Genomic DNA, 24,521 nt, shown 5'->3' with positions numbered 1-24,521 from the left:
GAACAGGGAACACTTCTACACTGCTGGTAGGAATGTAAACTAGTACAACCACTATAGAAAACAGTATGGAGATGCCTTAAGGAACTAAAGTAGAGCTACCATTTGATCCAGCAATTCCACTACTGGGTATCTACCCAAAGTAAAAGAAGTCATTATATGAAAAAGACACTTGTACATGCATGTTTATAGCAGCACAATTCACAATTGCAAAATATGGAGCCAACCTAAATGCCAATCAACCAACAAGTGGATACAGAAAATGTGGTATATATACACCACGGAACACTACTCAGCCATTAAAAAGACAGACATAATGGCCTTTGCGGCTCAATTGGATGAAATTAGAGACCACTATTCTAAGTGAAATAACTCAGGAATGGAAAACCAAATATTGTATGTTCTCACTTATAAGTGGGAGCTAAGCTATGAGGATGCAAAGGAATAAGTGATATAGTGGATTTTGGGGACTTGGGGAAAGGTAGGAAGGGGTGAGGGATAAAAGACTACACATTGGGCACAGTGTGCACTCCTCAGGTGACAGGTGCACCAACATCTCAGAAATCATCACTAAATAACTTATCTGTATAACCAAACACCACCTGTACCCAAAAACTTATTGGACAATTTAAAAAGGTATTACTATTTGACAAGTCCACCGGAACTTGTCCTGTGGTACATATTTTGGTCAATGCGAACTTGTGCTTAAACTTTTTGTAATAGTTATTTTCATGTATGTTTTCCTCTTTTTCCTCTAACCACTTTAGACTCTTTTTTTTTTTTTTGAGACGGAGTCTCGCTCTGTCGCCCAGGCTGGAGTGCAGTGGCCGGATCTCAGCTCACTGCAAGCTCCGCCTCCCGGGTTCACGCCATTCTCCGGCCTCAGCCTCCCAACTACAGGCGCCCGCCACCTAGCCCGGCTAGTTTTTTGTATTTCTTAATAGAGACGGGGTTTCACCGTGTTAGCCAGGATGGTTTCGATCTCCTGACCTCGTGATCCGCCCGTCTCGGCCTCCCAAAGTGCTGGGATTACAGGCTTGAGCCACCGCGCCCGGCGACTCTTCTTAAAAGATAGAGAGCATGCATCTTTTGCTTTTGCTGATCCCCACAGTTCCCGAATATGTGTTGCATTGATCAGGAATTAACAAATACTGCCTAATTTTATTGTGTGCCTTCATCTGTGTTCACGTGGCATCTTGAAGCACATTTCTCTCTCTGTGATACTGGATTGTAATGAATTGTGTGACTGTCTCAACCTCAAATGAGGCTGTGGGTTCCTTGAAGCCAATTATCTTACTTATTTCTATGTTTCCAGCATTGATCATCATTCCTGAAATGGACAAGTACTCAATAAAAGGCACTGAATGATATGTCATCATAATACCTGGACCTGATTGACAGGTAAGACATACTTTCTGCTCACAGGCCTGAACTCTTTCTTTTTGACTGTGGTTCAAGCACACAGCATACTGTGGAGAGCTCAGTGTTCATCTAAAGCCAGAGGGCTTTAGTTTCAGTCCTGGTTCTGCTACTTTATGGCTCTATGGCCTGAGCAAGCTATTTAACGTCTCTATTTGTTTTTCCCTAAGTTGCAATGTGAGATAATAATGTCTATGTCACAGGGTTATTTTGAGGGAATGAATCAATGCATGTTAAGTGTATTATAGTACTGCGCATGTGGTAAGCTCTCAATGGATGCTATTATCAGAAGGCTTCCTCCTTTTAATAAGTTAAACTACAGAATGAAAGCCTTGACTGGCAAAGTAGCACTGTGAGATACATACCCGTGTCTTCTGTGTGAAATCTGTTATTCTGTTACCATGCCCCATTGCCTGTCTTTAAGTTTTTGAGAAAATGTAAGTTTCAAGTTTATTTCTCTAGATGTAAGTAAAACGTAACAACTTATTGCAGGTGAGAACAGGGAAAGTTACCTGGCTTAGAAAGCTCTGGTGAGAAACACAAAGCATGTATTCAAGATGATTTTCACTTATGTCTGGCTATTAAAATTCTGAATTAAGAGAAGTCCTTTTACTTATATATTTGACATGAAGCCAATTTGGAATTTTAAAATTGCATTTATCTTGCTGAAGCCTCTTCTCTCTGTTATCCTTAAAGTGAAGTGTATCAACAGAATCATCTACTATAAACCAGGTGGCTACGGCTATACCTTCCCAACATTTAGGGGACTGCAGAGCCTGAGGCCAACAGCATTCCTGCCCTGAAGGTAGGTGCTTAATGTGTACAGTGCCATTGTTTACCTTGGCGGTGTTTTAAAGATGGAGTCAATTTTTCATTTGGGAAAAGAACAAAAAAGGGAAGGATAATACACCTCTACTGAAGTTCAGCACAAAAGACCACGGGGAGAGCATTTTAATAATTTTGAGAGTGCCTATGGCGAGGTCTCTTTCAGATTCACTGAGAATGTTCCAGGTTGTCTCTACTCATAATGAGCATGAAACCATTGTATAAAAGCTCCTGTCAAATGTGCGGCTGGCTGGCTTTGAAAATGACATTACTAAAACATAACTGCAGCCTTCAATATCTCTGGGGCTATCTGTGTGCATATTTAAAAATCTAATCCATTAAAACAAGCAAAATATTGTTTATATTTTTTGTGAAATGTTGTGAAAAACTGAGTTTGAGTTGTTAGAAACGACCTATTTATAGAGCATTACGAAGCATGTTTAATTTTAGCATTATCTTTCTATCATCTCATTTTGTAATTTTCTACTTGATACAACAAACATCACATACTTCTTGGTATAAGCAAATAAATAAAAAATTATGTTATTTGATAATGTAACGCCATTATCATCCCAGTCAATAATACAGTCAAAGGCAAAATATGTCTCATCGCAGTTACCCAAAAAAAGATGCCAAATTTGCTATATTCAGTGACTCCTTTTTTGTCTTTCTATTGTGATTATCTGCTTATCCATTTTTTTTTATGTCCAACACACTGCCAAACTACTAAAGTAAACTACCACTACATGTGTTTTTCAAATGTTCTAGAATTATGGTGCTTAAGAGAGCCACCGAGAGAACATTCTGAAAGACAACTATATGGATTAGAAAGACTTCATTGGATGGTGTGACTGAGGGTGCCACCCAGTGAAAAATATCAACAGTATTACTTATCTTGTTAATTATTAGTATGCTCTAAAATTTTTCTTTTGTAGTAATTTAAAAAAAAATGTTGGGTATTTAAAAAAATCTCTGGTGAGATCCACCGAGAAAGCCTCTTTGTGATATCTGGCGGCAGAAAAGGCAGGCCAGTTTATCACCTACTCCTTACTCCCATTTCCAGTGCATCTTTGTGAACGGGAGGGGATGCAGACTACATTTCATTGCATTGTATCTTCAGCATGTACATATTACACATAGATACTTATACCGACTCACCAATTTCATTCTGCAGAGAAAGATTCCGGGACAGATTTCTTAGCAGCGAGATGGCTGTCTTTTTCACACTTAGGTCACTGACATGCAGCATCTTTCGGGTGTGCTGCAGGCCATTTTCCTTCTGGACAACTGCCTGAGCCACTGACGTCGGCATCTGTTTTGTGAGACACATCTTATAAGTGCTATTGTGTTTGATTTCATGATAATATTAAGTTTTCTGTAGATTACCAGAGGTTGATGAAAATGTTTTATTTTATTTTTATTTTATTTATTTATTTATTTTGAGACGGAGTATCTCTCTGTCACCCAGGCTGGAGTGCAGTGGTGCGATCACAGTTCACCACAACCTCCACCTCCCAGGTTCAAGTGATTCTCCTGCCTCAGCCTCCGGAGTAGCTGGGATTACAGGTGTGTGCCACCACACCCAGCTAATTTTTTTGTACTTTTAGTAGAGATGGTGTTTTATCATGTTGGCCAGGCTGGTCTCGAACTCCTGACTCAGGTGATCCACCTGCCTCAGCCTCCCAAAGTGTTGGAATTACAGGAGTGAGCCACTATGCCCGGCTGAAGATGTTTTAAAAATTAGAACTGTGATGAAACTAGTCTAAATTAGGTTTTCAAGTCAATTACTAGATAAAAACTGTTTATTCAGTACATTTAAATGCAATCTTGGGGCTGGGCGTGGTGGCTCACACCTGTAATCCCAGCACTCTGGGAGGCCAAAGCTGGCGGATCACCTGAGGCCAGGAGTTCAAGACCAGCCTGACCAACATGGTGAAACCCTGTCTCTACTAAAAAATACAAAAATATTAGCCAGGTATGGTGGTGCGTGCCTGTAGTCCCAGCTACTCAAGAGGCTGAGGCAGGAGAATCGCTTGAACCTGGGAGACAGAGGTGGCAGAGAGCCAAGATCGTGCCACTGCACTCCAGCCTGGGTGACAGAGCAACACTCTGTCTCAACAAGCAAACAAACAAATAAATGTAATGCAATGCAATGTTGGATTTAATTAGGTTATTACATTTTTTTGCATCTGTGTTTATAAATAAAATGGATTAACCTTTTCCTTGTACTACCCTTTTCACTTTTAGAATCAAGGTTATACTAACATCATTAAGTTAGTTGGGTAGTATTTAATCTTTTTCTATCTCCTTTAGCTGTTTGTGTAATACAAGAATAATCTCTTCTTTTGGGCTTGGTAGAATTTAGCCATACAGATTGAGTATCCCTTATCTGAAATGCTTGAGATCAGAAGTGTTTTGGGTTTTTTTCAGATTTTGGAAGATTTGCAAATGTACAATGAAATATCTTGGGGATAGATAGAACCAAGTCTAAACATGAAATTCATTTATCTTTCATATGCACCTTATACTTATAGCCTGGAGGTCATTTTATACAATATTTGTAATAATTCTGCGCATGAAATAGTTTGTATACATGGAATCATCAGAAAGCAAAGGTGTCACTATCTCAGCCACCCACATGGACAATCTGTGGTTGTTTGGCATCACCATTATTCCTGACTCTGAATTCATATACTACGATAGGCTATCATTTTCTTACACCTGTACTCAACAGTTAAAAATATGGTATGCCATTAAAACAGTTAAAAAAAAATAATGTGTTCAGGTAACTAAGCAGCACAGTAGCATCACGAGAATACCTGTCTCAGCAGTCTAACAGCGACAGACAATGGCAGGCTTTCTGTCTCTAACTACCGTGCTGTGTTTTGATGCAAAGGTTATTGTCTACTGTTTTTTGTTTGTTTTTTTCCGGTGAGAAGAAACATGAAAAGCAATTGAGGGATGAGGAACTGGGTCCTTCAGGGATGAGGAGGCATTCTGTTGGATGGTTTTGCAAAATGTTGCCTCTAGAGTCATCTGCCTCATTAACAATGGCTTTTTTTCCTTCAACTTTTAAGTTCAGGGGTACACGTGTAGGATGTGTAGGTTTGTTACATAGGTTAATGTGTACCATGGTGGTCTGCTGCACAGATCATCCCATCACCTAGCCCAGCACACATCAGCTATTCTTCCCGATGCTCTCCCTCATCCCCCCAAGTCCCCAACAGGCCCCAGTGTGTGCTGTTCCCCACCAAGTATCCACGTGTTCCCATTGTTCAGCTCCCACTTATAAGTGAGGCCATGTGGTGCTTGGCTTTCTGTTTGCCAAGGATAACGGCTTCCATCTCCATCCATGTCCCTGCAAAGGACATGATCTTGTTCCTTTTTATGGCTGCACAGTATTCCATGGTGTGTATGTATGACATTTTCTTTATTCAATCTATCACTGATGGGCATTTGGGTTGATTCCATGTCTTTGCTATTGTGAATAGTGCTGCAATGAACATACACATTCATGTATCTTTATATGAGAATGATTTATATTCCTTTGGGTATATACCCAACAATGGAACTGCTGGGTCAAATGGTATTTCTGCGTCTAGATCTTTAAGAAATCACCACACTGTTTTCCACAACGGTTGAACTAACTTGCCCTCCCACCAATGGTGGAAAAGCGTTCCTTTTTCTCTGCAACCTCACCAGCATCTGTTGTTTTTCTGACTTTTTAATAATCACCATTCTGACTGGCATGAGATGGTATCTCACAGTGGTTCTTATTTGCATTTTTCTAATGATCAGTGATGTCGAACTTTTTTTTCACGTTTGTTAACCACATGTATGTCTTCTTTTGAGAAGAGTCTGTTCATGTCCTTTGTCCACTTTTTAATTTTTTTTTTTTGTCTGTCTTGTAAATTTGTTTAGGTTCCTTGTAGACACTGGATATTAGACCTTTGTCAGGCAGATAGACTGTAAACACTTTCTCCCATTCTCTAGGTTGTCTGTTCACTCTGATGATAGTTTCTTTTGCTGTGCAGAAGCTCTTTAGTTTCACTGCATCCCATTTGTCAATTTTTGCTTTCATTGCTATTGCTTTTGGCGTTTTTGTCATGAAATCTTTGCCATTGCCTATGTCCTGAATGGTATTGCCTAGATTTTCTTCTAGGGTTTTTATAGTTTTGGGTTTTACATTTAAGTCTCCATCTTGAGTTAATTTTTGTATAAAGTATAAGGAAGGGGTCCACTTTCAATTTTCTGCATTTGACTAGCCAGTTCGCCCAGCACCGTTTATTAAATAGGGCATCCTTTCCCCATTGCTTGCTTTTGTCAGGTTTGTTGAAGATCAGATTGTTGTAGGTGTGCAGTCTTATTTCTGAGTTCTCTATTCAATTCCACTGGTCTATGTGTCTGCTTTTGTACCAGTACCATGCTGTTTTGGTTATGGTAGCTTTGTAATACAGTTTGAAGTCAGGTAGCATGATGCCTCTAGCTTTGACCTTTTTGCTTAAGATTGTCTTGGCTATTCGGCTCTTTTTCAATTCCATATGAATTTTAAAATAGATTTTTTTCTAATTCTGTGAAGAATGTCAATGGTAGTTTAATGGGGATAGCATTGAATCTATAAATTGCTTTGGGCAGTAGTTTACTGAGAGCTTTTACCTTGAAGGGATGCTGAATTTTATCAAAGGCCTTTTCTGCATCTATTGAGATCATGTGGTAGTTCTGTTTGTAGATCATGTCTGTAGTTCTGTTTATGTGATGGATCACATTTATTGATTTGCAAATGTTGAACCAACCTTGCAGCCCAGGGATGAAACCCACTTGATGGTGGTGGATACGCTTTTTGACATGCTGCTAGATTCAGTTTGCCAGTATTTTACCGAGGATTTTTGTATCAATGTTTGTCAGGGATATTGGCCTGAAGTTTTCTTTTTTTGTTGTTGTATCTCTGCCAGGTTTTGGTATCAGGATGATGCTGGTCTCATACAATAAGTTAAGGAGGAGTTCCTCCTTTTCAATTTTTTGGAATAGTTTCAGTAGAAATGGTACCCACTCTTCTTTGTACCTCTGGCAGATTTCAGCTGTAAATCTGTCTGGTCCTGGGTTTTTTGTGGTTGGTAGGCTATTTATTACCACCTCAATTTTAGAACTCATTATTGGTCTATTAAGGGATTCGATTTCTTCTTGGTTCAGTCTTGGGAAGATGTATGTGTCCAGAAGTTTATCCATGTTTTTCTAGATCTTCTAGTTTATGCATATAGAGGTATTTATAGTATTCTCTGATGGTTGTATGTATTTCTGTGGGGTGAGTGGTGATATCCCCCTTATCATTTCTGATTGTGTTATTTGATTCTTCTCTCTTTTCTATTAGTCTAGCTAGCAGATAATTTTATTAATTTTTTTTTTCTTCAAAAAAACAGCTCCTGAATTTGTTAATTTTTTGAAGGGTTTTGTGTGTGTGTGTCTGTATCTCCTTCGGTTCCACTCTGATCTTGGCTATTTCTTTCCTTGGGGTTTGTTTGCTCTTGGTTCTCTAGTTCTTTTAGTTGTGATGTTAGGTTGTTACCTTGAGATTTTTTTTTTTTTTTTTTTTTTGAGATGGAATCTCATTCTGTTGCCCAGGCTGGAGCGTAGTGGCACAATCTTGGCTCACTGCAAGCTCTGCCTCCTGGGTTCACGCCATTCTCCTGCCTCAGGCTCCCAAGTAGCTGGGACTACAGGTACCCACCACCACGCCCGGCTAATTTTTGTATTTTTAGTAAAGACAGGGTTTAACCTTGTTAGCCAGGATGGTCTCTATCTCCTGACCTTGTGATCTGCCCACCTCGGCCTCCCAAAGTGCTGGGATTACAGGCATGAGACACCATGCCTGGCCACCTTGAGATCTTTCTAGCTTATTGATCTGGGCATTTAGGATTACAAATTTCCCTCTTAATACTGCTTTAGCTGTGTCCCAGATATTCTGGTAGACTGTCTGTTTGTTCTCATTAATTTCAAATCACTTCTTGACTTCTGCCTTAATTTCATTATTTATCCACAAGTAATTCAGGAGCAGGTTGTTCAATTTCTATGTACTTGTGTAGTTTTGAATGAATTTCTTAATCTTGAGTTCTAATTTGGTTGCACTGTCATCTGAGAGATGGTTTCCTATGATTTCGGTTCTTTTGCATTTGCTAGGGAGTGTTTTACTTCTAATTATATGAACAAGTTTTGGGTAAGTGCTATAGGGTGAGGAGGAGAATGAATATTCTGCTGTTTTTTGGTGGAGAGTTCTGTAGATATCAGGTCTGCTTGATCCAGAGCTGAGTTAACTCTTCTTGATGAATTGAACCCTTTACCATTATGTAATGCCCCTCTTTGTCTTTTTTTGATCTTTGTTGGTTTAAAGTCTGTTTTGTCAGAACTAGGATTGCAACACTTGCTTTTTTCTGTTTTCCATTTGCTTGGTAAATTTTCCTCTATCCCTTTATTTTGAGCCTAAGTGTGTCTTTGCATGTGAGATGGAAGACAGGACACCAGTGGGGTTTGGCTCTTTATCCAGCTTGCCATTCTGTGTCTTTTGATTGGTGCATTTAGCCCATTTACATTTAAGGCTAGTATTGTTATGTGTGAATTTGATCCTGTCATCATGATGCTAACTGGTAATTTTGCAGACTTGTTTATGTGGTTGCTTCATAGTGTCACTGGTCTGTGTACTTCAGTGTGTTTTCACAGTGGCTGGTAATGGTTTTTCCTTTCCATATTTAGTGCTTCTTTCAGGAGCTTTTGCAAGGTAGGCCTCGTATTGATGAATTCCCTCGTCATTTGCTTGTCTGCAAAGGATCTTATTTCTCTTTTGTTTATGAAGCTTAGTTTGGCTGAAAATGAAATTCTGTGTTGGAAATTCTTTTCTTTAAGAATTTTAAATGTTGGCCCCCAATCTCTTCTGGCTTGTAGGATTTCTGCTGAGAAGTCTGCTGTTAGTCTGATGGGCTTACCTTGTAAGTGATCTGGCCTTTCTCTCTGGCTGCCCTTAACATTTATTCTTTCATTTTGACATAGAATCTGATAAGTATGTGTCTTGGAGATGATCTTCTCATAGAGTATCCTACTGGAATTCTCTCCATTTCCTGAATTTGAATGCTGGCCTGTCTTGCTAGGTTGGGGAAATTCTATTGGGATGATATACTAAAGTGTGTTTTCCAACTTGGTTCTGTTCTCCCTGTCTCTTTCAGGTACCCCAATCAGTCACAGGTTCCATCTCTTTACATAATCCCACATTTCTTGGAGGTTTTGTTCATTCCTTTTCATTCTTTTTTCTCTATTCTTGTCTGCCTGTTTTATTTCAGAAAGATAGTCTTCAAACTCTGAGGTCCTTTCCTCCGCTTGGTCTATTCTGCTATTGATACTTGTGATTGCACGGTGAAGTTCTCATGTTATATTTTTCAGCCCTATCAAGTCAGTTATGTTCCTCTCTAAACTGGCTATTCTGGTTATCAGCTCCTGTATTGTTTTATCATGATTTTTAGCTTCTTTGCATTGGGTTACAACGTGCTCCTTTATCTCAGCGAAGTTTGTTGTTTCCAACCTTCTGAAGCCTACTTCTGTCAACTCAGCCATCTCAGCCTCATCGCTGTTCTGAGTCCTTGCTGGAGAGGTGTTGTAGTCATCTGGAGGAGAAGAGGCACTCTGTCTTTTTGAGTTTTCAGTGTTTTTGCATTGATTCTTTCTCGTCTTTGTGGGCTTATCTACCTTCGACCTTTGAGGCTGCTGACTTCTGAAGGAGTTTCTGTGGGGTCTTTTTTGTTGATGTTGTTGTTGTTGTTTTCTGTCTGTTTTTTTTTTTTTCTTTTCACAGTCAGGCTACTGACTGTTAGCAATCACAGGCTGCTGTGGTTTGCTGGGGAACTGCTCCAGACCTTAGTTGCCTCTGCTTTTCCTGTACTTGGAGGTATCAACAGTGAAGGCTGTGAAGCAGCAAAGATGGCAGCCTGCTCCTTCCTCTGGACACTCCATCCCAGGGTGGGTACTGACCTGCTTCTGGCCCAAATGCTCCTTTCGGAGGTTTATTGAAAGGTCTCACCTAGTCAGGAAGAATGGAATTAGGCCCTTATTGAAAGGTCTCACCTAGTCAGGAAGAATGGAATTAGGCCCTTATTGAAAGGTCTCACCTAGTCAGGAGGAATGGAATTAGGCACCTGCTTACAGAAGTAGTCTGGCTGTAGACCAGGTGTGCTGTGTTTGGGAGGACCCTTCCTCATCCAGACTGCCCAGACTCTCTAGAGTAGGCAAGCTGGAACAGCTCAGTTGACCGAACCACAGAGATGGCGGCCTCCCCTCCTGCCGGGAGCTCCATCCCAGGGAGAGATCAGAGCTCTCTGTCCATATAAGCCTGGCTGGAGTGATTAAAGGCCCCCCACAGGGAGGCCCTGCCCAGTGAGGAGGAATGGATCAGGGTCCCACTTTAAAGCAGTTTGGGCACAATCTGGCACAGCAGCTGTGCAGTGTGTGGGGGGGTATCCCTTCCTCATCTGGACCACCCAGACTCTCTGGAGCTGGCAGGCTGGAATGTGCAGTTGACCAAACCATAGAAATAGTAGCCACCCCTCCCCCAGGGAACTCCCTCCTGTTTCAGGCAGACTCACTGTGTTGCCATTGGCTGGCTGGAATTCCCAAGCCAGTGGGTCTTAACTTGTGAGGTGCTGTGGAAGTGGGGCCCGCAGAACAATGCTGCTTGGCTCCCTGGATTCAGCCCCCTTCCTAGGGGAATGTACAAAGGGATCTGTCACCTTGCTGGGAATTCCAGGGTGGAGTATGTAAAACTCTTGTCTCTGTGTGTACCTGTGCTGAGGCTCCACACAGCTCTGTTTATTGGATCCAAGGCCCTAGTAGTGTGGGCTCATGAGGGGATCTCCTGATCCACAGGTTGCAGAGATCTGTGGGAGAAGCATGGTTTCCTGGGCGGGTTGCACAATCAGTCACTGCTTCCCTCTGCTGGGGGTGGGGGTTCCTTTGGCTCCGTGAGGCTCCTGGGTGGGCCACCGGCCCACTCTGCTTTTCTTTATTCTCTCCCGGTCAGGATGATTGTCTAGTCAGTCCCAGTGTGAGAACCTGGATATTTCAGCTGAAGGTGCTGAATTCACTCGACGTTTTCATTCCTCTCTGTGCTGTGGGCTGCAGCTGCTTCTAATGGGCCCTCTTGGTCCCCAACTCAACAATGGCTCTTATTTTAGCAGTCTCTCTTTGATTTTATAAATAGAATGAGTTGTTCTGTTATGAATGCCTGCTGCTCTAGTTCTTCAATAAGCCCATCACACAATTTCACCCTGTCATCTATAGGCACTTTTTCTGCAGTGTTAACAACATCACTATTATCATGATTACCTTATTCAGAATCATTTTGGCCATTTCACCATTGGTCAATGAATGAACAAGTGGAGCCTTGTTATCAATGTTAAAAACTTCTTATAGTATTCACTTCTTCCAGCTTACTGACGGATTATGAAGTCTATTTTTTTGCAAAGGTAAGGAGTTCAGCCATCTTTTTTTTCTCACTTGACATATATAATCCTTCAAAGCCACCATCTCGTTTATCATTACCACTGGACATAGCTGTAGGCCAGAGTTGTGCCAGGCATGCACACCTGTTTCAAGCAATGGCAACAGCATATAGAGCATCCTCAGGCTAAACTCCTTTTGAACACTTTCTCACACCCACACCTCTGACCACCGCTGCTAGCCAGCATGCTGTTCAAGAAAAGTGTTTTTTTAATCTACTCTTTATTGATCTAAGGATACTCTGGTCACATGGCTAAAATGATGAAGTCACATTTGAGGGAAAGTACATAGAACAGACATTTTTAAAATGAGAATTTCAGCTGGGAGATGAGCAGAACAGTTGTCATGTAATAACAAAATCTTGCAGTCATCATCCAGTCGAGTCTCCCTGCAGCAAGCATTAGCCACTTGGTACCAAATGTTTGTGAAACCAATCAAAAAAGATGTCCCTGGTGCTCCGTGTCTGTTAGCATAATAACAGACTGGTAAGAAACTTGCTCCTTGAAAACAGTGAGGACACAAGTTTTTATCTATCACCCCACTTATGTGTGCCTGATGCATTAACACATCCCGGCATATTCTGTCCTTGGCAGCCTTAATTCTAGTAGGTGCTGTTTCATCAGCTGTAGTCAGTGTCTTTCTGAGGCAATGATGCCAAAACAGTGATGTTTCATCAGCATTATAGACTTGTTTTGGCTTCAGATTTTCATTAGGCATGACTGGCAAACTCAATGAATTTCTTCACTGCTTTGTGATCAGCAGATGCTTTATCATCACAAATCTTTAAAAATGTAATGCTGTGTCTTTTGTTAAATTTCTGCAACCAGCCTATTGATTATTCACATTTCCTTTTAATTTTCAGTTCATCAAGATCTTTGCTTGTTTCATGGTCAGCGTACCATTATGTGGCATGTGTTCACTGTGACGTGGACAGATCCACACTTTCAATACATGATCAAGATCTTCATGTTTGACTTTATGCAGTTTTCTAATTTTCACTAACTTCTGTGAATCAGTTTCGCACAGAACTTCAACAATGTATCCTTCTGTTTTCTTCAGGTCATATATGGATGTTTCATATACTCCTGTCCAGTTTCTCCAACAGCTTGGCTTTCTGTGCTAGAGGTAAACATAAATGCTTCCTCTTTTTATCAGTTACCCTGAGGGGTATCTGTAGGTCATTTTGTCATTTTCAGCAATACCTTTATACCACAGAGCAAAGAGTAAGCAAGCAAACACAGTTGAGTCATGCATGTAGGTTTTGGCTCCATGTGGGGCATTGTGGGAAACCTGCCATCAGCATGCCTGGCCTGCACACACGCCATTTTACTATCCTTTGTGGGTGTGCTTGCTTGCATGGGGGAAACTGGGTGTCTGTGGAAAAGATATATGGCAGCTGAAGGGAGCTGGGAGGGATTTGTTTTTTTTTTTCTTTTCTGCTTGGGGATGCCGAGTAAACTGTGTATTGTGTGCCTGCGTTTTGACTTGACTCGCCATACAAGGTCAAGTATAACATTTTCAACGCATGATATCATGCTGGTGCTAAAAAGGTTTTGGATTTTGGAGCATTTCAGATTTTGAAAATTTGGATTAGGGATCCTCAACCTACATTGCTGCATATCTGTCACTCACTTCCACGGTGACATGGAATCTGTGTTCACCCAGAAAGCTAACTGAGCTGAGAAAAAAATCTTAAAGGGAGATGTCTTTCATTATCATTTCAGTTCATTTACCGGTTGATAATTAGTCATCTTTTCTATTTCTTCTTGTTCAAGTTTTGGGAATTTACACAGGTTAATTAATTTACACTTTTTTTTCTTTTTTTTTTTGAGACGGAGTCTTGCTCTGTCGCCCAGGCTGGAGTGCAATGGCGTGATCCTGGCTCACTGCAACCTCTGCCTCCCGGGTTCACGCCATTCTCCTGCCTCAGTCTCCTGAGTGCTGGGACTACAGTCGCCCGCCAACACGCCCAGCTAATTTTTTGTATTTTCAGTAGAGACAGAGTTTCACCGTGTTAGCCAGGCTGGTCTTGAACGCCTGACCTCAAGTGATCCACCTGCCTCAGTCTCCCAAAGTGCTGAGATTACAGGCACGAGCCACTGCGCCCAGCCATTATTAACTTTTAAATGGGAAAACCCATCACTATTTCCACACAAACGACCTGCCAATTGACTTTCTGTAACCCACTTAGAAGTTTGGATCTATATTCGGTCAAATCCGTGTTAACTGATCACAGTCCTTGCATTTGTTATTCCTGGCTGTAGCTGTAAACTATCGCAAGCACAGTCAGTCTGAAGGTGAGAATTGTATTTTTGAAAATATAAAATGTCTTGACTTCCAGGAGCTTACTAGAGAAATAAAAAAGTGTAGCCTGCAGTTTTCAAAACCAATTCATCACAAGATTGAAGGTTATAAATCTAAATAATGGTCAGTGTTAGCCCAATAGTGACCAGACAAACATAAAACAAAAATGTAAACAAAACCAAAGCAAAAAACTAAAAACAAAACCCCAAAACAACCAACCAAACAAATAGTCTAAGCCATAAGGACCCCTTGTGAACTCTCATATGGATGTCTGGATTTTAGGAACAGGAATATCAGATCAGTGGGAGAAAATATATAAACATTGGGAAGTAGAATCATTTCAAGTTCATTTTGGGCCTTTGGATATGACTTTAATGTTAATCAACTTACTTTAAACTGAGCCTGCTTAATATATAATGAAACAAATAATTGTCATGTCTTATTGTTTTTATAATTTAGTCAGCATCTTTTTTTCTTTCAATATTAAAAACAGCAGGAAGAAGCTAGGCCTGGTGGCTCATGCCTGTAATCCCAGCACTTTGGGAGGCTGAGGTGGGAGGATTGCTTGAGGCCAGGAGTTTGAGACCAGCCTGGGCAACATAGTGAGACTTTATCTCTACAAATGATAAAAAAATTTAGCCCAGTGTTGTGGTATGTGCCTGTGGTTCTAGCTTCTTGGGAGGCTGAGGTGGGAGAGAATAATTTGAACCCTGGTGGTCAAGGCTGCAGTGAGCCATGTTTGCACCACTGCACTCCAGCCTGGGTGACAAGGCAAGACCCCATCTCGGGAAAAAAAAAAAGGGGGAGGAAGAAAACATTTAATTGTTAGATACAGTTGCAATACTCTGTTTATTAGTTATTAAAACATATCTTTTATTAGACTCTCAAAGTGTCCATGACTCAAAGGAATTTAATTACTATTTTATAATGTTTGTTTTATTATAAACAAATAAAAATTTGTCTTTCATTAATTTGCAGAACATTCTGTTAGACTATTTGCTCTCCTCTGAGAAGAATCCTTCCCCTGTAGCCATCCAAGGAGGAGACTATTGGACACCACTTCTGTATCCTGGGCCAGGAGGGACATTTGGCACTTCTGTCTCTTCCCAGCTGCACTTCTACACTATTCCGTCTTCCCTCAAATGCATAAGTCCTGTTCTTCTGAGTTACCACCGTCCAGCTGTATCACCCCCCACAGCATTTTCTATGCTATCACAAGGCCTATTGTTCTTTCCTCAATATTCGCTGGAGGCTTTGGAGCCCAGTTCACAGCCTTCTCCATCTCCTATTCATATACCTCATCAAAATGATTACCTCACAGTTCCTAGACTCCCGCACAGTCCCTGACTTCCATCTCTTCCATATATCAGCCACTCACTTCCATGGTCACACAGAGCCTGTGTTCACTCAGAGATATGTTGCCTCCGAAAACATAAACTCATCAATGTCAGGCTCTGAACACATTTTCCCATTCTCCTTGCTCTCCCTCCTACCATGTTTCTCTTCAGCCTCATCAAGAACTTCAGTCCCTTTACCCGACCTTCATTCCTTACACCTCAAGATATCAATTCTCTCCTGTCTTAAATTTCTTATTTAGACTACAGTGCACGAACCATCACATTAAATATTATCTCTCCAGGCTGGGCACTATGGCTCAAACCTGTAATCCCAGCACTTTGGGAGGCTGAGGAAGGCAGATCACCTGAGGTGAGGAGTTCGAGACCAGCCTGGCCAACACAGTGAAACCCTGTCTCTACTAAAAATACAAAAAATTAGCTGAGCGTGGTGGTGGGCGCCTATAATCTCAGCTACTTGGTAGGCTGAGGTAGGAGAATCACTTGAACTTGGGAGGCAGAGGTTGCAGTGAGCTAAGACTGTGCCACTGGACTCCACCCTGGGCGACAGAATGAGACTCCATCTTAAAAAAAAAAATTCCAGTACTCTCAACAATCTTGTCAGGCTAGCTTATTTTTCTCTCACCCATCAAAACTGCAATACGGGGTTCATTTAACTTTTTTCTTTTCTGATTTTATACTTGTCTACCAAATATTGCTAGGGCAAACAGTGCATTTGCAGAAGAACCAATCTGCAAATTATGGCCTCCAATCTCTACAAGAAACTCAATGTTGCTAGTAAACTTGCTGTTTCTTAAACACCAGTGGGGGTTTCAAAGCCTTACACCAGAATCACCCTTGTAAAATTTAATCTGATTATGTTCCACACCTCAGATTTAAACCCTTTCATGACTCCCCATCGCCTTCCAAATGATGTTCAAACATCTTAGTACGGCTCAAACAGTCCTCTGTAGTCTGACATTTTACTTCCTTCCTTACCACTACTCCCTAGTTCTCTAGATTACAACTCTCCTAAACTGCCTATCTCTCCTACTAGACCATTCATTAGCCTCTTGAAAGAATGTATTTTATCCATCTTTTCTCCACCTCAGTGCCTTGTATGGTACCTTGCACATGATAGGTCCTATACAAATGTTTACTGACCTGAATTGTATAAATAATATGCTATCAAGTTTCCCTGAAGATTTATCATCTCAGAAGGTACTTGAAAACAAGATGAGGAATCAAAGTCACAAAATATTTGTTACAATTTTTGTTTTCTTTTAAAACATGAGAATTTCTTGAGAATTAAAATCTCGCTTTATAGACATATCATACTACACTATTTAATGATATATGCTTAGATATAATAAAGAGCATTAATGTTTTCATGTTAATTCGTAAGAACAATCATTGAAAACATGTGACTGTAGATGAGGTCTGATTCCTTAAATGCTGTTTGCTCAGCTTGGGGACAGCATGGCAAAATTTCACTAATTCTGATTCACTGAGGGAAATAAGAAAGCGTGAAGTAGGATGACCTTTATAATTTGCTCCATAAGGAAAATAAGCAATGAGCGCTACCAAATAGAGATTCTATATTCTAGCTTTTATAAATATGTGAGAATGACTGTTATTTAGCTGGTCAACTGTTTGCAATAGCACTTTTAACTTATATTGCCTTGGTCATTAATGAGGTTGAAAAAATGTTTTCAAATGTTTATTGGCCTTGAAAAAAAATTTCAACTTTTAGATTCAGGGGGTAGATGTGCAGGTTTGTGACATGGGTATACTGTGTGATGCTAAGGTTTGTGATATGAATGATCCCGTCACCCAGGTAGTGAGCATAGTACCCAAGAGTTAGTTATTCATCTCTTTCCCCCTCCTTCTCTCCCTCTTCTTGTAGTCCCCGGTGTCTAATGTTGCAATCTTTATGTCCACGAGTAACCAATAACTCCCACGTATAAGTGAGAATATGTGGTATTTGTTTTTCTGTACCTGCATTAATTCACTTAGGAAAATGGCTTCCAGATGCATCCATGTTGCTGCAAAGGACATGATTTTACTCTTTTTTATGGCTGCATATCATTCTAGGGTGCATATGTACCACATTTTCTTTATTCAATCCACCATGGATGGGCACCCAGGTGGATTCTCTGTCTTTGCTATTGCGAACAGCATGGTGATGAACCTATGAGTGCACGTGTCTTTTTGGTAGAATAATTTATTTTCCTTTGGATATCTACTCAGTAATGGGATTGCTGGGTGGAATGGTAGCTCTGTTTTAAGTTCTTTGAGAAACCTCCAAACTGCCTTCCACAGTGGCTGAACTAATTTCTATTCCCACCAACAGTATGTAAGTGTTCCCTTTTCTCCTAAGCCTCACCAGCATCTGTTGCGTTTTGACTTTTTAATAATAGCCATTTTAAGTGGTGTGAGACGGCGTCTCACTGTAGTTTTGATTTGATGATTAATGATGATTAGTGATGATGAGTGTTTTTTCATGTTTTTTGGCCACTGGCAATGTCTTTTTTTGAGAAATGTCTGTTCATGTCTTTTGCTCCCTTTTTTAATGGGGTTATTTGGTTTTTGCTTGCTGAATTTTTTAAGTTCCTTACAGATTCTGGATTTAAACCTTTACCAGATACATACTTTGTGAACATTTTCTCCCATTCCGTAGGTTGTCTATTTACTCCCTTGATAGTTTATTTTGCTGTGCAGAAGCTCTTTTGCTTAATTAGGTCCCAGAATAGACAACCCAGCAATGAAGCTCCACACCTACAGCCATCTGGTCTTTGACAAAGTTGACAAAAATAAGCAATGGGGAAAGGACTCCCTATTCAATAAATGGTGCTGGGATAACTGGCCAACCATATGCAGAAAAACAAAACTGGACCTCTGCCTTTTACTATATATAAAAATTAATTCAAGATGGATTAAAGATTTAAATGTTAAGACCTCAAAGTGTAAGAATCCTAGAAGAAAACCTGTGAAACACCATTCTGGACATTGGCCATGGGAATTTATGTTGGCTATTTCAATGTTATCTTTCACCAAGTGTCTCTTAAGTCTCTTGTCCATTCATTTTTCTATTGGGCTGTCCATGTTTTGTTTATTTATTGTTATCTCAACTCTTCTGTATTTTCCGGATACCCATGTTTGTTACTTACATATGTTGCAAAAATCTTTTCCCACTCTGTGGTTTGCCTTTGTAATGTCTTAACATGTCTTTTGATAGCATAAGTTATTAATTTAGTCAATTTATCAAATGTTTACTTTAAGGTTAGTCCTCTTTGTGTCCATTTTAAGGAAATCTTTCCCTATTCCAGGTCATGAAGATATTCTTCCATGTAATTGTTTAGCATCTTTATTGTTTTACCTTTTATATTTAGGTTTCATTCCTGTTGGTATTTACTTTTATATTTAGGTTTCATTCCTGTTGGTATTTATTTTTGGGTAAGGTATGCGGTAGGGCAGAAGATCCCAACCCCCTGGGTCACAGTACCAGACCATGGACCGTTAGGAACCCGCCGCACAGCAGAAAGTGAGCAGTGAGTGAGCATTGTTAGTGCTTGAGCTCCACTTCCCGTCAGATCCGTGGTGGCATTAGGTTCTCATAGGCGCACGAACCCTATTGTGAACTGCACACGTGAGGGATCTAGGCTGTGTGCTCCTTATAAGAATCTAATTGATCTAAAGTGGAACAGTTTCATCCTGAAACTCTCTCTCCCCAGCCTAGTCTGTGAAAAAACCGTCTTCCATGAAACCAGTCTCTGGTGCCAAAAAGGTTGGGGGCCGCTGAGGGAATCTGTTTCATTTTTTTCTGATCGATATTAAATAAAGGGCTTTTAAAACTATTTATTTCAGGCTGGGCACAGTGGGTCAGGCCTGTCCCCAGCACTTAAGGAGGCTGAAGAGGGCAGATCACTTGAGGTCAGGAGTTCGAGACCAGCCTGGCTGACATGGTGAAACCTATTTATACTATAAATACAGAAATTAGTTGGGAGTGGTGGCACAGGCCTGTAATTCCAACTACTCGGGAGGCTGAGGCACGAGAATTACTTGAACCCAAGAGACAGAGGTTGCAGTGAGCCGAGATCGTACCACTGCACTCTAGCCTGGACAACAGAATGAGACTCTATCTCAAAAAATTAAGACAAAAATACCAAACTTTATTTCAATGACTTTTAACTTTTACTATGCAATGTTTAATCTTTTAATTTATATTATATTTAAAGAGCTTGCTAAATAAGTAAATTTTATTATTCCATCCTTTTGCTACTAGAGTGACCATTATATCTGAACTAATAAAGCTTAAACTAACATACTTGTACTAACTAGAAATTACTGTCATAATTTTTGTATGTAAATTATATAATCTGTCTTTTAGGAAGCTATTTCAGCTTGGGTTCTTTGCCAAGTAAAGTACACCGTCATTAATTGTTCGGTGCTATCTCAGTTACGATCATATGACCAATGGACTTGATATTTTCTGGTACTATGTGTATGACCTAATTTTCATGTTTTCCTATTCAAAGATTCCTTGTTTGAAATTATAAAGCCAGAGATCTTATCACAGCATCTAAGCATACAAAATTAGGAAAAGTAATGATTTTAAAAAAACACATATGTCAAAATTTTAAAAAGCATCTCGTAACTTAAAAAAATAAAGGGAGGTTGGGTGCGGTGGCTCACACCTGTAATCCCAGCACTTTGGAAGGCTGAGGCTGGTGGATCACCTGAGGTCAGGAGTTTGAGACCAGCCTGGCCAACATGGTGAAACCTCATCTCTACTAAAAATACAAAAATTAGCTGGGTGTGGTGGTGGGCACCTGTAATCCCAGCTACTCAGGAGGTTGAGGCAGGAGAATCGCTTGAACCTGGGAGATAGAGGTTGCAGTGAGCTGAGATCGCGCCACTGGACTCCAGCCTGGGTGACAGAATGAGATTCCATCTCAAAAATAACAATAATAAATAAAAACAAAATAAAATAAAATAAAGGGGCTTCATATTTGTCCCATGCTGCTAATGATTTTCTCTTATAAATCTCCAATCAAGTCCAATTCTAACAACCTTGAATATGAATCAGTATCAGTTGAGTGTAAGCTTCCCTTTAGGGATGGCCTATTAGGCCCCTTAGGTATGACTATTGGCCACTTCCCTGCCTTTAGGAGAGAGTATAGGCCTCCCTTTAAACACTCCCTCCTGAAGGGAGGGAAATAGCCAATAGTCATACCTAAGGCTAGGTATGATTCTAAATGCCTTGATACAATTAGGGCATGAAGGTATCTTCCTTACTTAGGTCCTTTATGGACCTGGTACCTTAAAGTTTTCCTAGTACTTTAAATTTCTGTTTTTTATCCCAGTAAGACTATTACCAAACACAGGGATTTGTCTTATTTACTGCTGTGTAACCCACACCATAACTGCTAGTGTCTGTTATGTAATATGCTCAAAAGAATGTGTGTTCAGCAAATGAACGTAGAAACTTAGGGACTACGTAATACAATCATATTCAGAGCTTAAGTGGCACAAATATCCCTGTAACCTCAGAAAAATGAAAGCACTCCTGGTCTGGATTCTGTGGGAGGCTCCTGGAATGGAAGAAGCTAAAATCCAAGCTTAAAGGGTTAGCTTATATTGAACTAGACTCAGACCACAGCAAGCTTAAACACACACATACACACACACACACACCCCTATTTAATTTTCTTTTATGTTAGCTGGGAATTAATAAGAGGGCTTCTGTAGTTCAGCAAAGTAAGAGAAATGGTTTTGGGAAATCTAGCATAGGAAAATGGGAAATAACATGATTCATTAGTGTCCCTGTGTCATTAAGGGCTCCCTGGTAGTTATCAGTTTCTTTCTCAATGTACATTTTGCAGAAGGCCAAACAGATGAAAGTTTGGGTGCATTCTTAACCACAATGCTAAGGTAAGAGAAATACTGGTGTTAGCATTTCACAATTTTATTCAAAACAGAGAACAAGCTTCTGTGTAAACATACATATTAAAGAATAATATGGTTTCTCAAGTAAAACATAAATATTTTTTGCTACTTACAAGAGTCCTTTTCTCTACAGAGATAAGTGGAGACTACACAGATAATGAGCTACTTGGGGGGAGTTCATTCTAATCGTTTCATGACCAAGGCAAATAATACAAGCTTAGTTTAAATCATTAAATACTTATAGAATACCTTAAATATAGGAAGGGTATAAAATACATGGGGAAGTGAATAAGCTTTTACTGTTTTAATTATTTTGACTTTGCTGGTATAAAGTAAGTGCATCTGGAAAGAGGATCAGCTCTTTATTTTGTAGCTGAATTTCTGGGACACAAAAGCACAGATGGCCTTTCCAACTCCACACTGCAGTAGACATCTGCTGTTGTTTTTGCCTTCCCAGCACTTTTTCCTCCTTCCTTTGGTAGTAACAGTCTCATTTTCCATTAGGAAGCACTCCTTTACCAGTTCAGCCCATGTGGTACAAGGGGTAGTGGCCCTCATCCAATCAAACCCATCCCCTGGAAGTGCAAATCTGGGCATATGACCCAGACTTGCCAATTAGAACATCGCAGCCTCAGAGACACAGGTACTGGTTCAGAAACGGGCAAGAGGCCCAAGCCAGCCCGTGAGACATACTCTCCAACTTCTTTTTTTTTTTTTTTTTTTTTGAGACGGAGTCTCGGTCTGTCGCCCAGGCTGGAGTGCAGTGGCCGGATCTCAGCTCACTGCAAGCTCCACCTCCCGGGTTCACGCCATTCTCCTGCCTCAGCCTCCCAAGTAGCTGGGACTACAGGCGCCCACAACCGCGCCCGGCTAATTTTTTGTATTTTTAGTAGAGACGGGGTTTCACCGTGGTCTCGATCTCCTGACCTTGTGATCCGCCCGCCTCGGCCTCCCAAAGTGCTGGGATTACAGGCGTGAGCCACCGCGCCCGGCTACTCTCCAACTTCTTAACAACACTCTTGGGAAAATGGTAGTTTGTTTCTTGTGGGGGACACATTGGGCTGATAAAATGTGAGCCTGAAATAATTCATGGCTGTCTTTGTTACCCTATGGACAGAACCTTTGAGAACAAAACCAGCAGAGGAAAACCAAGCCCAAAAGATGAAGAAAGTCATAATTGTAATCACTGATGCACCTAAGTCCAGTCATGACAGAAAGAAGACCCACCCTGGACTTTTCAGTTCTATAAGCCAAAAATTTCCTCTTTTTTGCTTAAACCGGTTTGAGGCAGGATTCTGAAATCTGTAACTGAGAGTACTGACCAACAGCAGCCTGACTTGACTTCACATAAGCTGAGACTGAAACCCTCTGTAATTTCTGAGAACTGTCTTGACTAAAATAAGAAACCTTTGTCTCTTACCTCACTGTTTCGTCTCTGAAATGAATGTAGGTATGTCTACAATATCGTTATTTTAAAAAGTAGGAAATCAGGCCCAATACTCACTGGTCCACTTCCGGCAGTGAGGTTCTGGAGAGCTCCTAAGGATGCTTCCTGTGTGTAGTTGCGGACACTCTTGGCGATCAGTGACAGATACATCCTTATCACGATGGAATGCCACAGCCACTCCACACCCTTGGGGTTGCTCTTTTCCTCTGGCATCGGCATGTCCTGGTATTGCTGACCACACACAAAAGGAATCCAGAATTAATGCATGTCAGGTGACGTCTACAATTTCACACTCAAACCAGGAGACCAGAAATACTGTCTAGAAAGGCTCATAATTTGCATAAGCCCTTGAAATAGAAATTTTAAAAGCAAATACATACAATTTCTAATCACTTAACTTTTAGCCCATGATGATTATTTCTTCCTAGTAACACCCCACACCCCTAACTTGATATTTCTCCCAGTGAGAGAAAATTCAGAGAATTAAGGATAGGCCATTCTAGAATGGTTTTCAGTCTGCTGTTGAGCTAAAAGCTAAATTAGTCACAACCACCCTGCAGATAAGAAAAACAGGCCTGTTCCCTCAGTCTTGTGAAAGTGTCCAGGATAGCACCAGGGTTCTAAATTTACCAGCTGATCTCCACAAATACCATGATACTCAGAGAAGGAGGGGAGGTTACATTCTTTTAGTTTTCATATCAGTATGGAAATAAATATGTATTCCTTCCTATGAGGTTTGCTTTTAGTATGTCCAAAGTTGGTTTTCAGAATGCCCAAAGCCAAATATCAGGGCTGACTTTAATAAAAACAATTTATATACAATTAGCTATGCTGCATTAAGCTTCTTTCCTAACCTATAAGGCATAAAGCAGTATGGTTCATGGGTAGCAATGAAAATCTGGAGCCAGGCTGCCTGGGATTGTATTCAATCTCTTCTACTTATTTGCTGAATTATTCCAGGAAAATTAATCTTACTGTGTCTCTGTTTCCTCACTGGTAAATGAGGGTATTAATAATACACACCTCAAAAGGTTGATGTAAGAATTAAAATAACTTAAAATAGTGCCGAGATATACCAAGTACTTAGACATACACATATACACAAACACGGAATCTCTCTCATTATCTCCCTCTCTTTCTCATTCTTTCAAAAACTTCCCAATATACCTCTTTTACTTTCCTGCTTCGACTGCCAAAACACCCAATACTTTTGTTGTTGTCAGTCTGGATATTCCGGTTTTGAATATAGATATTCTGGGAATATTTCTCTGGGAGCTCTGCCTCCAGCTGGTAGGAGAGGTTATGAAGAATGCATACACAATTCTCTGTGGCCTGAGAAAACAGGACAAGAATACTGATCGTATACATATAGACATCCTTGCAGGTGTGATATCACAGGACGCAGGCTTTAGCTCTTACAAGGTTTACCAGATGCAACTGGGTGTGCTTAAACTGCGGGATGCCTGGGGGAATCGCAATGAGTATGTCTAGAAAAGCTAATGTTATCATGAATAGTCAGGAGTGCGATGCTAAGAAGTAGAGGCTACATTTCTTAAACAATGGAGAGTCTTTTTAGTTTACTTTCTAAAGAGTGTGTCCAGAATAACTCTATAGTTTAGATACGTAACTTACTAGCTATGCTGAATTGGAGAAGAGGAGGAGATACTGTTTATAGGAACCAACTAGGAGGCTATTGCAATAATTGGAAGGAA

General features: G+C 40.5%; 1 protein-coding gene and 1 long non-coding RNA gene across 3 annotated transcripts in view; one reads left to right on the top strand and one right to left on the bottom strand.

Annotated features, from left to right (window-relative positions):
- LOC105484283 (plakophilin 2) overlaps positions 1-24,521 on the bottom strand; it is a 109,739-nt gene that overhangs the window by 8,024 nt on the left and 77,194 nt on the right. For both annotated transcript variants that reach the window (XM_071071898.1, XM_071071899.1), the window contains exons 8-10: positions 23,977-24,141; positions 22,867-23,040; positions 3,400-3,553 (exon numbers count right to left, since the gene is read on the bottom strand). In XM_071071898.1, coding sequence (XP_070927999.1) covers positions 3,400-3,553; positions 22,867-23,040; positions 23,977-24,141 — 493 coding nt within the window. The remainder of the gene's footprint in view (positions 1-3,399; positions 3,554-22,866; positions 23,041-23,976; positions 24,142-24,521) is intronic.
- On the top strand, positions 776-15,687 carry LOC105484281 (uncharacterized). The gene is made up of 4 exons (XR_003018638.2): positions 776-1,398; positions 2,113-2,221; positions 12,835-12,900; positions 15,058-15,687. It is a non-coding gene; the product is annotated as an uncharacterized lncRNA (long non-coding RNA).

The sequence above is a fragment of the Macaca nemestrina genome, chromosome 10, assembly GCF_043159975.1.
Source record: "Macaca nemestrina isolate mMacNem1 chromosome 10, mMacNem.hap1, whole genome shotgun sequence".
Lineage (NCBI taxonomy): Eukaryota > Metazoa > Chordata > Mammalia > Primates > Cercopithecidae > Macaca > Macaca nemestrina.
Note: the sequence above shows the minus strand (reverse complement) of the source record. Positions and strands in the feature narration are given on the sequence as shown.